Consider the following 15,441-nt stretch of genomic DNA (forward strand, 5'->3'; position numbering starts at 1 on the left):
GGTTCCAATCAAGTCTAATCTTATTGGATCTAAGCGGCAAATTGATTAAATTGGGTTATCTTTACAAACTATTTTCCAATAAGAGTCCATTTTGAAACATAATATGAAAGGGGTCTATTTTGGTAAGCATTTCGTCAGCACGATTAGCGAATTCGTCCACGTGGCAGCATGCAGTGCATTTTGCCATTGCTGGTGGTGAAATAGGGACATGTGACAGCATGCAGTGCATTTCACCATTGCTGTTGGCGAAACAGTCAGCAGGGACAACTTTCCACGCTTTGGGTTCAATGTATTTTATAATGGCGAAATACTTTCGCCAGTACAGAAAGTTAATTGAACTTATAAACTTCAAACGGTTGTAACTTTTAATAGAAATGTCCGTTTGAGACCCATAATATGTAAACTTTCTGTACTAGCGAAAGTTACAACCGTTTGAAGTTACAACCGTTTGATTTTCTATTAAAAGTGCTACAATTATAAAGAAGTTTATATTAAAAAATCGGTTTAGTTTGATTTTTGATTTTATTTTGGATTGGTTTGAATTTGAACACCCTAAGTCCGACTCAATCATTTCTAGTGGTTTAAGCGCGTCATAAAACCAACATGGACATAATTATATTCCAAGAATCCTGAAATATGGTAGAACATTTTAATACACTATAACATCTAAACTCATAAATATCACAAAGGTTATGCGCTCCAAGCAAGATAAAAAGTCTTTACCTTAACCTAAGATGGCGGGTTGAATAAGACATTTCACTTGAGTGTTCTAAACTGGATTGTCTCCGTATAAAAAGAAATCTTTTTTAGAACATCTATAAATTAAATCGTTTTTAATTTTTGATATTCCATACATATAATTTTTCTTTCCTAATCGATCAATTGCCCCGGGGTTTTCACTCCCTAAGACTAATCCTTTTTTTTTGGACTTTTCATGCGAGTATCAATCACTTTTTATTCGATGCTTAATTATGTTTTGAATTTTGTATTATGAACTTGAGCTTTTTCTTGTGCTTTTTGAGTTTTTGTGGCTACTATTTTTCGTGTTTTTACTCTGTTTCTTGAGTTGGATTGATTTGCTTTTAGCACTTTTGTTGTGTTCATGTAAGTTCAGAATTTAAGTGTTTAGACACAAACGTTGGCTTAATATATACATGCACTGTTATGTTTATGTGGTGATTTATTTCGTTTAAGACTAATCTAACAAGTATTACATAGTCAAATGTCTTAAAAGCATCTATAATGAATAATTATTTATCATAATTTTATGGGTCTTACAAATTCATATAAATTTAAATATTTTAAATAAAAATTCATTCTAATAATAAAATTGTTAAAAAAAGTATTTAAATTAATTTTATGAATCTTATCATTCTAAAAGTGTGTTGTTTATGATATAAACAACATTATATATAAGTAACTCCCGTCATATGTTTTTTGAGAGAAAAAAATTTAAGCAACATAACTTAAAATTAAACATGTAAGCTGTTGAAGATGGTATTTAAAGTTGGTTATGTCATTAGATACTCATATTGAAAAACATATATTTTTGCGTTTTACTTTTCATTATTTTTCCAGACGTTATATAACATAAATTTAATTGAATTAATAGACAATAAGCAGCAATAGTTCACTTGATGATTCATGACTGTATGTTTATTAAGTTGATTTTCTTTTCGTTTTCAAAAGTACTTGAATAATTTTACATCATACTAATTAATGGTTCTTCCCGTAAATTCTCCCAATTCCTGAATATGGTAAATATTAAATATTATTTTCAAAATATTAATGTTAAATACATTTAATTTCTTATTTAATATTTTACTCAAAGAGTATATAAAAATAAACTTTAAAAAAGATAAATAAGAAGATGTAGTATGATGATAATATCATTTCCCAGCATGTTATTTCCCCAATACAATATATGCAACCCAGAATTCTTCTTTTGAGGGAAGGGATGAAGGGTTTTTTTACTCCCAAAAAGATACAAAAAATCACAAACGGGTAAATGCATTGTATTTAATCTCACATTTTCCTTAACTGGTTATTCGGTATCAGTCTTATGGGGAATGGAAATTTGGAATAGTCTAAATTGTGGCCCTGATGCATTGCAAGACTTCAACATGACAAATTGCAAAGCGCCAACTTCAAAGATTGCACAGTGAATAATTGTCATACATATTTCTTCTTTCCTTATGGCGGTAGATGTAAAACAATACTATATTAGTATGCTGATAAAAAAAAGTATCTATTAGTATATTAACATGTATATTTTGCAAACTAAATATGTATGTTTATATAATTAAAATTTATATCAGATAAATGACTTTTAATATACGTTATATTATAATTAAAATTATATAAAATATATTTTTTTGTGCATCAGCACATTTATAAATTATTAACAATTTTATTAAAAATATTATTAAAGTTAATTTAGTTAGGGAGATAGTTACTAAAGGATTTTAATCTAATAAACATGATGTGTGGTGTTATAAACCTCTCCCGTTTAATTCTTTCAAATAAAAAAATTATAAAAATAAATAGAATAAATTGGATTTAACAAGTAATTAAGAAAAATTAAGTATATAAATAAAAATACGTAAAATGGTCATCCATATGGAAAAAAGTGAGAATATGTTCAACGTGTCTAATTAAGAAAATGTAAAAGTCACAAAAATATTTAAGAAAATGTAGAAAGTAAAAGTCTGGTTTTTTAAGCTGTGGATTTTAATTTATAAAATAAAAGTAAATATAATATAATTAAAATAAATAATAATAATTTAATATCTTTGACTGAGTAACAAAGTATCTTCTTACAATTTTTTTTTCTAATATCTTATAAAGAAAATATTAAATAAGATTTAATGTTTTGAAAACACAGAAAAATATTGAACATTCTACTATAAATAAATAATTATTTAAAATTGACTATAAAAGATTATAATTTTTTTTTTGTTTTGGTAAAAAAGGAAGCATGCAACTGTGGAAGAAAAAAATAAAAAAGAAGTCATGTGAAATTCGGACAAGTGAAGACCCTACAGAGTAAATAATGAAAGTTATAAAATACGAGCTATCACAGGGTTTCCAACGTGGAAATGCAGAAGAAGAAGAAGAAGAAGAAAAAGGGAAAAACGCAAGAAAAATAGAGGAAGATCGATCGAGATCTCCCTCGCGTTTGTCTCAGTTGAAGAAATTGAAAAGCAGAACTAGAGTAACTCAACGGTCTCAGAATTTTCAGGGTTTTCAGTACTTCCATATTTTTTCTTCCGGATTTGAGTTGGAAGAAGATCGAAGAGGTGAGGGATTTACAGTTCAAACTTCAATTTCCTGCTTTTTTTCTTAATCCGTGCACTTCGATTAGCTGAATTGCTTCTGTGAGTTTGGTTTTGGTAAACTAGGGTTTTGAAAGGGAATCGTGTTTCTCACGGAGAAATCTTGTGTTTCTGTGGTAAATAAGCTATTGGATTGAGTTATTTAGTTTTGCAATAAGAGGATTGAAGAAATTTGAAAACTTGAGAAAGTTAAAGAATTTCAGACACGAAGTGTTTGACATGGGTTCAGCCCTTAAATCTTTAGATAAATTGTGTTTTAAGTGTGGATTATGATAGTAGACACTGCAAGTTTTAAAACCTTATCGATCTATGCATTGATTAGAAGTTGGAAATGGACTAGCTTTTGCAAAAAATAAATTCTGCTATAGCTTCTGTAAAATGAGTAGAATTTGAGTTGCAAAAATTGGTTTTTAGTGAAACAATATTTGTTTGAACCTTTTTTTTTTGAAGTATCTAACTGGAAATTTTCAAGATTCAATCTTGGGTAAGAAATTCAGAATAAATTTGAGAACATGGTTTTCTGTTTAAAGTTTCGATGGGTTGGCCTACTTTAAGAGAGAATAACTTGATTCATAATATGATCTTGAAGTGGAACCAATTTTGTTGGAAAGCTTACATAGTTGATTCTGGAAATTTTCAGAATGTCTTGATAACTATAAAATTCCCTGCCAACTTTAATTTCGTGAAATTGACTATTGTGTTCTGCATTTTGTTGCAGCTAAGTCCAATTTGAATGCTCATAATTTGAGCCAGGAAAAATTGTTTTTGACTGAACCAGTGGGGTTTGAAAGATAATAAGTTCTTGTTTTAGTCTATTAAAGTTCCAGAATTCTCTAACCCCAGGCACAAGGATTGCTCCTGGTGCATAAAAATGCAGACCATAGTCGTTCTGAATTCTGATGTAAATCAGTGTACTTTGAAGGATCATAAATTGGGTAAAGAAACTCCAATTTGTGTGATCCTGAGCTTGTTGGAAAGCTTAGAAAATCTAGCTTCTTGTGGTAAAATATCAGAAATTATTTCATTGTAAGTCAATCCCATTTATGGATAAAACTGGAGTAGTTTAGTAAGGTTTTCAATTTTAATGCTACAATTTGAAATTTACATGTATTTGGATGTGTTGATTCTTATGATATTTAAAACTTGCATGCTGTAGTCTATGATATATAAAAATATCAGTTCTTTATTCAATTTGTATTGAGAATAGTGTACTTGCAAAGGTTTGTGTTCTAGTAACAATGTGAAGAAATATGATATGAAATTGTTGGAATGTGATATACTGAATACATGACTTGTTATTGTCTGGGATTTGTTTGAATGCAATTTTTTTTATGGGTTCTATGTTAGAACACCCGCTTTGGCTGAAACAAAGAGAATAAAACTGGCATAATCTGCTTTACCGTAGTGAAGGAAATAAATAGCCCATGTGCATATAGTATATTTATTCAAGCCACTGGGTGAACAAATCCATTAGTGTTTAATTGGGCAAATGGATCCTCTAGCTTGGACTTATTTACTTATTCATTATGGTATATAAAACTATTTTGTGCAATGGTGTTATTGATGCTTTGGATTTTATCAAATTATAATGAGAAGTGAGAACATAACTATCTTACTTGGAAAAAATTATGAAAATAATGAGTGTTATGAGAAAATGATATGAAAATGGATAATTGTTTGAATGTTTACAGTTTACATGTATGTATGTGTACTTTGGGGTGTCCTCACTGAGTCTAAGTAGACTCCCTCTTCTATTAGGGATGTGAAGAATGTTGTATTATTCCAATTTTATTTATAAAGTTGATAGTAGTTTTGTTAACCCTTTTGCTTTGAATTGCTATAAACTTTGACATTTATGATTCTGTTTCAAAAAGTCATTATTCATGAAGGTTATTATCAAGTTTTGAAAAAGTGACTTGTAAATTGGGAGGAAATGATAAGCTTTGGAATTACGAAGATGTCTCTAATCTTGGCTAGTCATGCATGGACAGATTTAGACTGTGATAATAATGGAGAAATATGAAGGAAGGATATTGTTAGATATGGAATCATTCATTAGCATTCAAGCAACAGCTTACCTTGGTGCATATTTTGAAGGTCTTGTGTGCTTAACTTATATTTTCATAAACTAATTTCTCTCATGGAGTTATCTTAATGATAATTATTCCTACTTACGAGATTTACATCAAGTTTTGGAAATGAAATTTGTCTGTGTGGAATAAGAATGCATGGCCTGATAAATCTCGTTTAGGTTCTGTTGTTTTACACATGGATGTCTCATTGATGTTTTTTTTTTTTGCATGGATGTCTGATGTGTTTGACATGAGTTTTGCCGTTACTTGTATTGATGTCCAATTAAGTTTCATGTTGATGCTATCTGTACGTAGGTTTCTAGTTGCTTCAATTGTTCCTCTGGGTGGTGGAGACTTGTTATATTTTTAAAATATTGACAATTCGAAATGCCAAAGGAGAGAAGGGATAGATCTTTGTCACATGAAAGTAGCAGAGCATCACCTTACCCAAGTAGCTCTAGTTGTGTTGGAAGATCTGCTCTTAAAGAGTCAGAGGAGAATGTTAAAGAATGGGAAGAAGCTAGGTGTCCAGTGTGCATGGAACACCCTCACAATGCAGTTCTCCTCATATGTTCATCCCATGAGAAGGGATGCCGCCCTTACATGTGCAACACTAGTTATCGCCACTCAAATTGTCTTGATCAGTTCTGCAAGTCATTTGCAGACACCTCATCAACCATTCCTCAAGTAGAAAGTCAAATTTCAGACACGGTTGAAAGTAGAATTGATGTGCCAGAAGACAGAAATGAGGGGACTGTCCGAAGTAGAATTGATGTGCCGGAAGACAGAAATGAGGGGACTGTCCAAAGTAGAATTGATGCGCCGGAAGACAGAAGTGAGGATTTGGTTACAATGCAAACCTTATCCTGTGAGAATGATGCAAAATCAAAGTTAGTATGCCCTCTATGCAGAGGGCAAATAAAAGAGTGGAAAGTAGTGGAGGCGGCTCGTCATTTCATGAATGAAAAATCAAGGAGCTGTTCTTGTGAGACTTGCAACTTCAGTGGCACATACCCAGATCTTAGGAAGCATGCAAGACTTGAACATCCTCTTGAGCGCCCATCTGCGGTAGACCCAGAGCGTCAGCGTAGCTGGAGGAGGTTGGAGCGCCAGAGGGATCTTGGCGACCTCCTTAGCACACTTCAAACTTCATTTGGGGTTGATGATCCCATAGATGATGGTGGTCTGCTGGCTGTGTTTTTCCTCATTCTTCAGCCTGCTTCCATGTCCAGGGGTACGACACTCCAAATGCGAATAAGGAGACCCACTACTACACTTTGGGGGGAAAATTATGACGGACAATCTGGATCTGATGATGCAAATGAATCTTCAGATGGAGGCTCTGATAGTAGACCTCGCCGTGTCCGGAGGCGGCGGACACCTCCACCATGATTTACAGATGGGTCAAATTTGAATTATCATTGATCCTGACTCGCTCTTCTTTCTCACCCTTCTACCTTTCCAGATGCTCATGAATACATGTCGGTTATTAATTGTTTATCAGTATATTTGATATTTCTGCCATCTTTCCCAAGAATTCTGAACGATTGAGCTTGAAATAAAATCTACTGTTGTGCCAGTTCTTTTCTTTATTAGCTCATCTTGCTTCTTGCTAAATTTAAGGTAAAAAAAGAAGAGAAAAACATAGTATGTGAGGTGTGATGTTGAACCTGGCCTATAAGTTTGAGCTGGAAGAAGATTGTGCTGTTCAATGGCTGCATTGCTAGAGTATCTGAAGAGAATTTGAGTGTGTTTTTTCCTTCTAAATTATAAAAGAGATTTATGTTGAATGTGTTTTGGGTATACGAGGGAGATATTAAGTGCCAAATTTTTGTACTTACTGTGCTTTGTAACTTGTACGAAACCAATTAACCATTGAAACGATTTTTTTTTATAAAATAGATTAAGTTTACAATTTTTCATACGAAAATAGTTGATTGGTATTTTATCATTTTTTATAGATAATATATTATTTAAAATATACGTAAATGTCCAATTTATGTAAAGTTTGATATGCATAATTACAAAGATAATATCTAATTCAATTATTAATGATTTAATAATTGAATTATTTAAATTTGTATTTTATAAAAAGTTATCAAGTGCTGAATTAGTTAATTTCGTATTTTTATAAAAATTAAAGTTAATGAAAGATTATCAAGTGTAAATGTAAAAGTTTAAATTAAGTGATTAAACACAAATTGAATAATATGTTAAAATTAAGATTGATTTTTTTTTAATAGTACTCAAGCTCGATCCTTTTTTTATCTGATCAACTAAATGATTAAGAAAAAAAAATATAAAAGCTCAAAACATGTTCGAAATTAATTCTTGCATAATAATAAATTGGGAATAATGTTTCTATATAAGTTGTGGTGTTGATTGTAATTGTAATATAAAAGTGATTGCTTGATTGCAAAGGTTATTATTGGGTGAGTTTGTTTAGACTTAAAATAAGTGATTATAAAAAAAAGTGATTTATTTATATGTGACTTTTATAAAAAATGATAGAGGTTTTGTGTTTGGTTATAATTATAAAAAAAAAATTAATTAAAAGTGATTTTTAGGCTGTTTGGGTATATCAATTATATAAGTATTTTTTAATTACAAAATTACATAAATAACATTATAAACACTTATAAAATAACATGTTTGTGTAAGAAAAAACATTTGTTATAAATGCTGTAAAAAATACACTTCACCATATGTTTATTTTATTTTATTTATTAAGCTAACATCCACACATGCCTAATAGATAAAAGGAAAAGTCTTGTTTAACAGAGACGCCTTCTTGACTTGATTGTTCGTCCAGGCATGTTGTAAATATAAGATTAGTTTTTTTTTTTCTTACTTTCAAATTCTTGTATAACCAAAATATTCGAAACAAAAACTGGCAGCAGAAGCAAGAGAAAAATTGGTTATTAAAAAGAAACAAGAAATTAATATATCTAGGAATCAAAAGCAGCATATAATATTGTAAATAAATCTAGTTGTCTAATAAAAGCCTAGTTTTTTTTCTTAAAAAGGAAAAGAAGGGGAAATTTTCACAGCAAAATCTGGTGATGACTTTTATGTCTTTTTGAATAGCAATTTACTTGAAAGCACACGGCATGTAAGTCTACATAAAGTCGTGATCATGATCCCCCTCTGCAGTTTTTTCTCAGAAAATAAAAGTAGCTTGTAATCAAACCACCAAGTCCTTCCTTTCCTTGGCCTAATACCACTTCTAGTTGAGTTGATTGAGTAGAATCTCTGAATTATTTGTAAAATCCCCCAATTACTACCAATAAAAAAATATTAGTTGATATGAAAATAAAAAAAGATCTTTTTTTATTAAGAGGATAAAATACATTATTATAATTTTACTAAATTATCCCCTTGAGGTGCTGCTCAGTTGTCCACAACTCCACATGGACCACCACCTCACCTTGTCCACAACTCCACATGGACCACCACCTCACCTTCTAGAAGATCCACAATGTTAAGGTCATTTCCAAGGCCAACCTTGTCACCTATGGCACATAAGAAGAAGAATGAGAAAAGGGCGCGAGAGAGGGTTTTTACCTTGACAAAGAGCTTCAGCGAAAGTTGAGAGGCGAGAGTGTACCCGAGATTCGTGATGTTGGGAGGCAAGAAAAGAACAAAGATTTGTAGGAGAAGTTGTTGGGTGGGAGATTCAGAGATAGGTAGGGTACCATCGAAAGAGAATAAAAAGGAAAAAACTCACAGTCCCTTTTAAAGTCGGTTTCTAAAAACCGATGTTGAACTCTTGCTTTGAACATCGGTTTCTTCAAAAACCGATGTCGTAGTGTGGTTTTAAAGACGGTTTTATGAAATCCATCTTTAAAAAGTTACAAATATTTACAAAAATGTCACTGTGTTTTTTACGACACCTGTTTTATTTGAATCGTTGTTGAACCAATGTTGTAACTCTTATTTGTAGTAGTGTTTGAATCAAATTTTATTAAAGCTCCTAGCAATACTTGGTTGATTGATTCAAGATTTACAATTCACATTGCTAATAATGTGCAAGGCTTTCTAAACCTACGAAATCCAGTGGGGAGTGAACAAAGCATCTATGTGGAAAATCGGATGAGTTCACATGCTAAGGTTGTTGGAACTTTTAAATTTGTTTTGAATTTTGGTTTTTGTTTGTTAGATATTGGAAAAAAAATTATGTTCCATTTTTTTAGAAACTTGGTTTTTGTTTCTAGGCTTATGTGTTCTAGTTTGTCTTTTCATTTTCACGATGTTTCTTTTGAATTGATTAAAGATAATAAAGTTATTGGTTGTGGTTTTTTAGTTGAAAATTTATTTAAGCTTTCATTAGATCTTGTTTTCGAAACAAGTCTCATAGCCTTACATACCAACATTGGAACTAAGCAAAGTATTATGGATGCAAATTCGTCTATGCTTTGGCATATGGGTTTAGGGCACATTTCTCTTGAAATAATTAAGAGAATAGTAAAGGAAGAAATTCTTAGGAATATCGACTTTGCTGATTTTAGCACTTGTGTAGAATGCATAAAGGGAAAGCATACTAACAAGACTAGTAAATGTGCCAAAAGAAGTAGCGAGCTTCTTGAAATTATTCATACAGATATTTGTAAACCATTTCCCACACCTTGCTTAAATGGTTAGAAATATTTTATTTCATTTATTGACGACCACTCAAGATTTATGTATCTCTATCTTCTATGCGAAAAATCTGAAGCACTTAATGCTTTTAAAGTTTTCAAAGCTGAAATAGAGAAACAAAAAGAAAAGAAAATAAAGATCGTAAGATTTGATAGAGGTGGAGAATATTATGGTAGGTACACAAAAAGGGCAACAAGCCAGTTCATTTCCAAAGTTTCTTCAAGAGGAGGGTATTGTTTCCCAATATACTATGGTGGGTACACCACACCAAAATGGTGTTGCCGAAAGAAGAAACCGCAAAAGGTAATGTTGAAAGATATGAAGCTAGATTTGTGGCTAGAAATGCAAAGTTTCTTGAAGATCATGAAGTTAGTGGGAGTGAAAATACTCAACATGTGGATTTGAAGAAATAACAGAATCACCTACGAAAGAAATAGAGTTTATTGATATTCAAAACAACCAACATGATATTATTGAACATCAACTAACTCATCAAGAACCACATGTTGAGGATATGCCACATGAGGAATCCATTAATATAAAACCTATTGATAAAGAAGCAATAGGAATAAGGAGATCTACAAGAAATAGAAAAACATCAATTTCTAGTGACTATATTGTGTATCTTCAAGAATCTAACTTTGATGTCGGACTTAAGGATGATTCAATTACATTTTCATAAGCCATGAATAGAGATGATTGGATTCTAAATTATGGTATGGAGCCATGAAATAAGAAATGGAATCTATGGCTAAATATCAAGTTTGGGATCTAGTAGAATTACCAAAAGGAGTCTTTATAGTAGATTGTAAATGGGTTTTTAAAACCAAAAGAGACTCAAAAGGTAATGTTGAAAGATATGAAGCTAGATTTGTGGCCAAAGGTTGTACACAAAAGGTATTGATTATCATGAAACCTTTTCTCCTATCTCTAAGAAGGATTCATTTAGGATAATCACAGCCTTAGTTGCTCATTTTGATCTAGAACTACATTAAATGGATGTGAAAACAACATTCTTAAATGGGAATCTTGAAGAAAAAGTGTATGTGGCTCAACCTATGGGATTTAAAAGCAAGAAAGGTAGTCACTTAGTTTGCAAGCTTAGAAGATCTATATATGGACTAAAACAAGCATCCCGCCAATGATATATAAAGTTTCATAGTGTGGTATCCAAATATGGATTGGTGGAAAATGTTTTAGACCAATGCATATACCTTAAAGTCAGTGGGAGTAAGTTTACTTTCTTAGTTCTATATGTAGATGACATTTTACTTGCAAACAATGACTTAAGTCTTTTGCATTACACTAACTTTTTCCTCTCACAAAAATTTGATATGAATGATATGGGTGACACTTCCTATTTCATTGGCATAGAAATTCATAGAGCTAGATCTCTAAGGACATTGGGATTATCTCAAAAAGCCTACATAGAAAAAGTTTTGAAAAGATTTAATATGAAAAATTGGTCATCAATTACCGTACCTATAGTTAAAGGGGAAAAATTTAGTCTCAATCAATGTCCCCGAACAACATTAGAACAGGAAGAGATGAAAAAAATTCCTTATGCTTCGACAGTAGAAAGTCTCATGTATGCTCAAGTCAACACCAGGCTTGATATTTCCTTTGCAGTAGGAATGCTGAGAAGATATCAAAAGGATCTAGACGTGGGACATTGGAAGGCAACAAAGAGGGTTATGAGATACCTTCAAGTAACCAAGGATTATAAGTTGACATATAAATATTATGATGATTTGGGAATAAAATGATACACAAATTCAAATTTTGCTGGATGCATGGACTCTAGAAAGTTCACTTTAGGCTATATCTTGTTTTTAGTCGATGGTGCTATCTCTTGGAGTAGCAAAAAGCAAACAATTGTTACATCATCCACTATGGAAGTAGAATTTATTAGTTGCTTCAAAGCTACATTACATGCTAAATGGTTGAAGAATTTTGTTTATGGCCTTAAAGTTGTAAACTCTATTGAAAAATCATTGAAAATATTTTGCAATAATTCGGTTGCAGTATTCTTCTCAAAGAATAATAAGAGTGGAAGCCGAAGTAAACATACAAACATTAAATTTCTAGTTGTTAAAGAAGACAACACGAAAGAATTAATCTCTATGGAGGACATAGACACAAAATCCATGATTGTTGATCCATTAACAAAAGGATTGCTAGCTAAAGTATTTTAGAATCATGTAATTTATATAGGTCTTACTAGTTAATAATAATATTTGTCTTTTTTATATGACATTGTGCACATTAAGTTAGTCATGAAAGGATTCAGATTGAATTAATAAAGTTAGGACCCTATATTTCACTAAGAAAGGTTTACATATTGTAATTCATGGAAAGAAATGTTTAATCTAAAATATAACTGCAAAAGGATTGCCAGTTAAAGTATTTTAGAATCATGTAATTTATATGGGTCTTACTAGTTAATAACAATATTTGTCTTTTTTATATGACATTGTGCACATTAAGTTAGTCAGGAAAGGATTCAGATTGAATTAATAAAGTTAGGATCCTATATTTCACTAAGAAAGGGTTACATATTGTAATTCATGGAAAGAAATATTTAATCTAAAATATAACCGCCATGATTCACAAGTAATTAATTTGTAGTGACAATATCAAGTTTAAGTTGACAAGTTATGGTCATATTTGTTTGTCAAAATAAAGATTATATTAGTAGTATACGAGTCAAGTGGAAGAATGTTAACATAAATGTTATATGGCTCATAAACAAAATTGAAGTAGTTGTTACAAAGTTTTTATTTTGTATTATTGACTTTTGATGGAAGAGACAAATAATAAAGCAATAATTATATTTTGAGTTTTAAGAATAGGTCCTTGCCTTGGCCATATAAAGTCTGGGATGTTCCATTGATTCACATAACTTTCAAAAAATTAAAGCTAAAAGATTCATCTATTCTCTTTCTCTATCTTGTAAGTGTATTGAGAGACTTAAGCCATAGTTGTGAGTTACCAATTTTCAGTTTTGAAATGTTATTTTTAACCCTGTTTGGATAATTTTGTTAAGTCTATGTTTTAGTAGTTTTTAAAACACTTTTTTACCATATTTACAAAACAACAAAAATAGGTTTTAGGATTTGGGAGGTGAGTTTTAAACTGGTGGCCTCTCTCTCTCATTTTTGACTTTTGTCGTTTTGTCGCGACTCCCTCTTTCTCCCTCCCTCTTCTACTCGTGGGTATTTCCTTTCGTTCTGCTTTCACCCAATGTCACGTGTCTCTGTTCCATCACTTGTGGGTCTTTCATCTTCTTTTCTAGGCAGAGGAAAACCTTCTCTCTCTCTCTCTCTGTATTTCTTTCTTCAAGCATGTGACCATGGCGGATGGAAGCAACGAGGGAGTTTTAATGCTGGAAGCCCCACCATCTTACGGTAGGCCTACCAGTTCCGACGTGGAAATAATCAACGCATTTTATGAATTTTGGGGTTCCTTCTATTTGTGCTTCTGTTGACTTATGTCAAAAGGATTTCTCAAGTTTTCTTGAAAATGTATTTTTTTTTATATATGTTCAGTGATTTTTGGTTTAGACTGTGAATTTTGTTCTCAAAGGGGTGAAAAGTTATTGCCTTTTTGTGTTTGATTTATTGGTTGGTTTAAATTGTGAAGTGTTGAATTGAGTTGATGGTGTTTGTTTTGTTGTGTTTTAGGATATGTGTGTGTTCTTATAAAGGTTGTAGTGCTATGCTGTCTATAGATTTTAAGCTGCAGCTTCATTAGATACTAATTTTGGTGAATTTTTCTTGATAACTTGTTCTTGGATTTTTGTTTTATGGTGTTGATGGAGATGTCTATGGGTGGCCAAAATTCCAGTGTTGGTGTCATTATTATTACAGTTAAAACTCTATAAATTAATAATGTCAGGACCGAAGAAATTTATTAATTTAGAGAGTTATTAATTTATCAATAAATTAATAATTATTAATTTAAAGAGTTTTTAAGTAATTATATTGTACATACAAAACAAAAAGGCAAATTAGTCTATGCCTCTTAGAATTACGTTGCAGCGAACCTTGAGACTCAACGTAAATTAGTAACTACTGTGTTCATATGCATTGGAAATCAATAATGACTCTTAAAGTACAGTAAATACTGAGGAAACACTTATGGCGTCGAACACTCTTCACAACTTTATGATACAATACAAAAATACAACACTTGAACTATTGGATGCAATAAGAAAAGTTAGAGATGAGCTCCAAATAGACTTGAACTTTATAGGAAAACAGACAACTATTGAATCATATTTCAATAGAGTATAATATATTTTTTTCAGTTTCTATGAATTATTAATTTATGTTTTTCTTGGGACCGAAAATTATAAAGGATTCTCACGAAAAACTATTATCTTATTATTTTATCGAGTTTTTCAATTTTTCACATTAGACCAAGTCGGAACCAGATAAATTTATTATTTTAGAGAGTTTATTAATTTACCGAGTATTAATTTAAAGAGTTTCTACTGTAGTTTCTTTCTACTGATTCTTTGTGGCATGATTTGTGGGACTAAGAGTGATTTATTTTGCTTGAAAATTGTAAAGAATGCACTTGAGGACCCCTACAATTATTTGCAATCTTGGAATTTCAATAACAATACAAAAGGGTATATATGCAAGTTTATTGGGGTTGAGTGTTGGCACCCTGATGATAACAATGTCTTGAATCTCAAAGTGTCCAACATGGGACACAAGGGCCAGTTACCTTTGAACAAGTTCTTGAGTGTCATTATTTTGTTTTAGTTTTAAGAAGAAAAAAATTGTACATCATTTTTTTTAATATTTTTTAATTATTTTTTATATTGCATAATTTTATAATGGAACACAATAAAATGGAATGATGAACTTATTTTATCTATTTCTAACTTACAACAATTTCTAAAATTTCAAAAGTGAAACTCAACACTCAAAACTGAAACTAGGTTTAATTTTTAATAATTTTAATATTGAAAATAGAAAAAGTTGTTGTTTCCTTTGCTTGTAATAATAATGATTGAAAATGGGAGTTTACTTCTGCTGTATGCTCTTTAATTAATTTTATGTCTAAGAGTATATTTTATTCTGTATCAAGGACTAATGACAAAATAATAAATATATTTTGATATTCATCACAACAGGTCTAAGTGTCTAACATAAAATTCCTTTGCATTTGCATAAAATTCGCGCATAGAATTCTCTCACATTTGCAGAAAAGTCTTCTTTAATATGTCTCAAGAAAGTGTAGAACTCTCTTAAACTTACATAAAATTTACGGTGTGAAACTTTTTCACATTTGCATCAAAGTCTTCTTCAATATGTCTCACCAAATTATTCTATCAAACAGGATAGAATTAATAATGTATTTCAAGTATTGTAGACCTAAGTATT

At 31.1% G+C, this 15,441-nt stretch overlaps 1 protein-coding gene across 1 annotated transcript; it reads left to right on the plus strand.

Annotated features, from left to right (window-relative positions):
- The first annotated feature begins 3,079 nt into the window (after positions 1 to 3,079).
- LOC114382253 lies at positions 3,080 to 6,999 on the plus strand. Its single transcript, XM_028341537.1, has 2 exons — positions 3,080 to 3,299; positions 5,723 to 6,999. Exon 2 carries the CDS (start codon positions 5,795 to 5,797, stop codon positions 6,797 to 6,799), a length of 1,005 nt encoding a protein of 334 aa, XP_028197338.1. The 5' UTR covers positions 3,080 to 3,299; positions 5,723 to 5,794; the 3' UTR covers positions 6,800 to 6,999.
- The last annotated feature ends 8,442 nt before the right edge of the window (positions 7,000 to 15,441 follow it).

This window comes from Glycine soja, chromosome 13 (assembly GCF_004193775.1).
Source record: "Glycine soja cultivar W05 chromosome 13, ASM419377v2, whole genome shotgun sequence".
Lineage (NCBI taxonomy): Eukaryota > Viridiplantae > Streptophyta > Magnoliopsida > Fabales > Fabaceae > Glycine > Glycine soja.